The sequence below is a fragment of the Morone saxatilis genome, unplaced genomic scaffold (assembly GCF_004916995.1).
Source record: "Morone saxatilis isolate NCDOM2014 unplaced genomic scaffold, NCSU_SB_2.0 Contig14, whole genome shotgun sequence".
Lineage (NCBI taxonomy): Eukaryota > Metazoa > Chordata > Actinopteri > Moronidae > Morone > Morone saxatilis.
This window is the reverse complement of record NW_023339696.1, coordinates 6835202-6835401: the sequence shown is the minus strand read 5'-3', so window position 1 is coordinate 6835401 and position 200 is coordinate 6835202. Positions and strand designations below refer to the sequence as shown.

General features: G+C 44.0%; 1 protein-coding gene across 1 annotated transcript in view; it reads right to left on the bottom strand.

The window, feature by feature from the left end:
• The window catches only part of dctn5 (dynactin 5), a gene marked incomplete at its 5' end in the record, with an annotated part of 6836 nt that extends 6636 nt beyond the window's left edge, over positions 1 to 200 (bottom strand). Inside the window, 1 exon segment of the mRNA XM_035655792.1 lies at positions 32 to 200. Within this exon segment, the coding sequence (XP_035511685.1) occupies positions 32 to 79 (48 nt within the window).

Sequence of the window (200 nt, the reverse complement as noted above, 5' to 3'; positions counted from 1 at the left end):
GCTAACAACGGCTTTAAGTCAAACACATTACCGTCTCAATGTACTCCGCTTTGTTGTACAGTATTTCAGACAACTCCATGGCTGTGGAGTTTGGTCAAATGTTAAAGAGAAGTGGGGATAAGTCCGTAATAACAGCTAACTCATCGATGTGTTCTCGCTCTCTGCTGTCAGCCTCTTCTTCTTCTGCACACTCTGTTGGA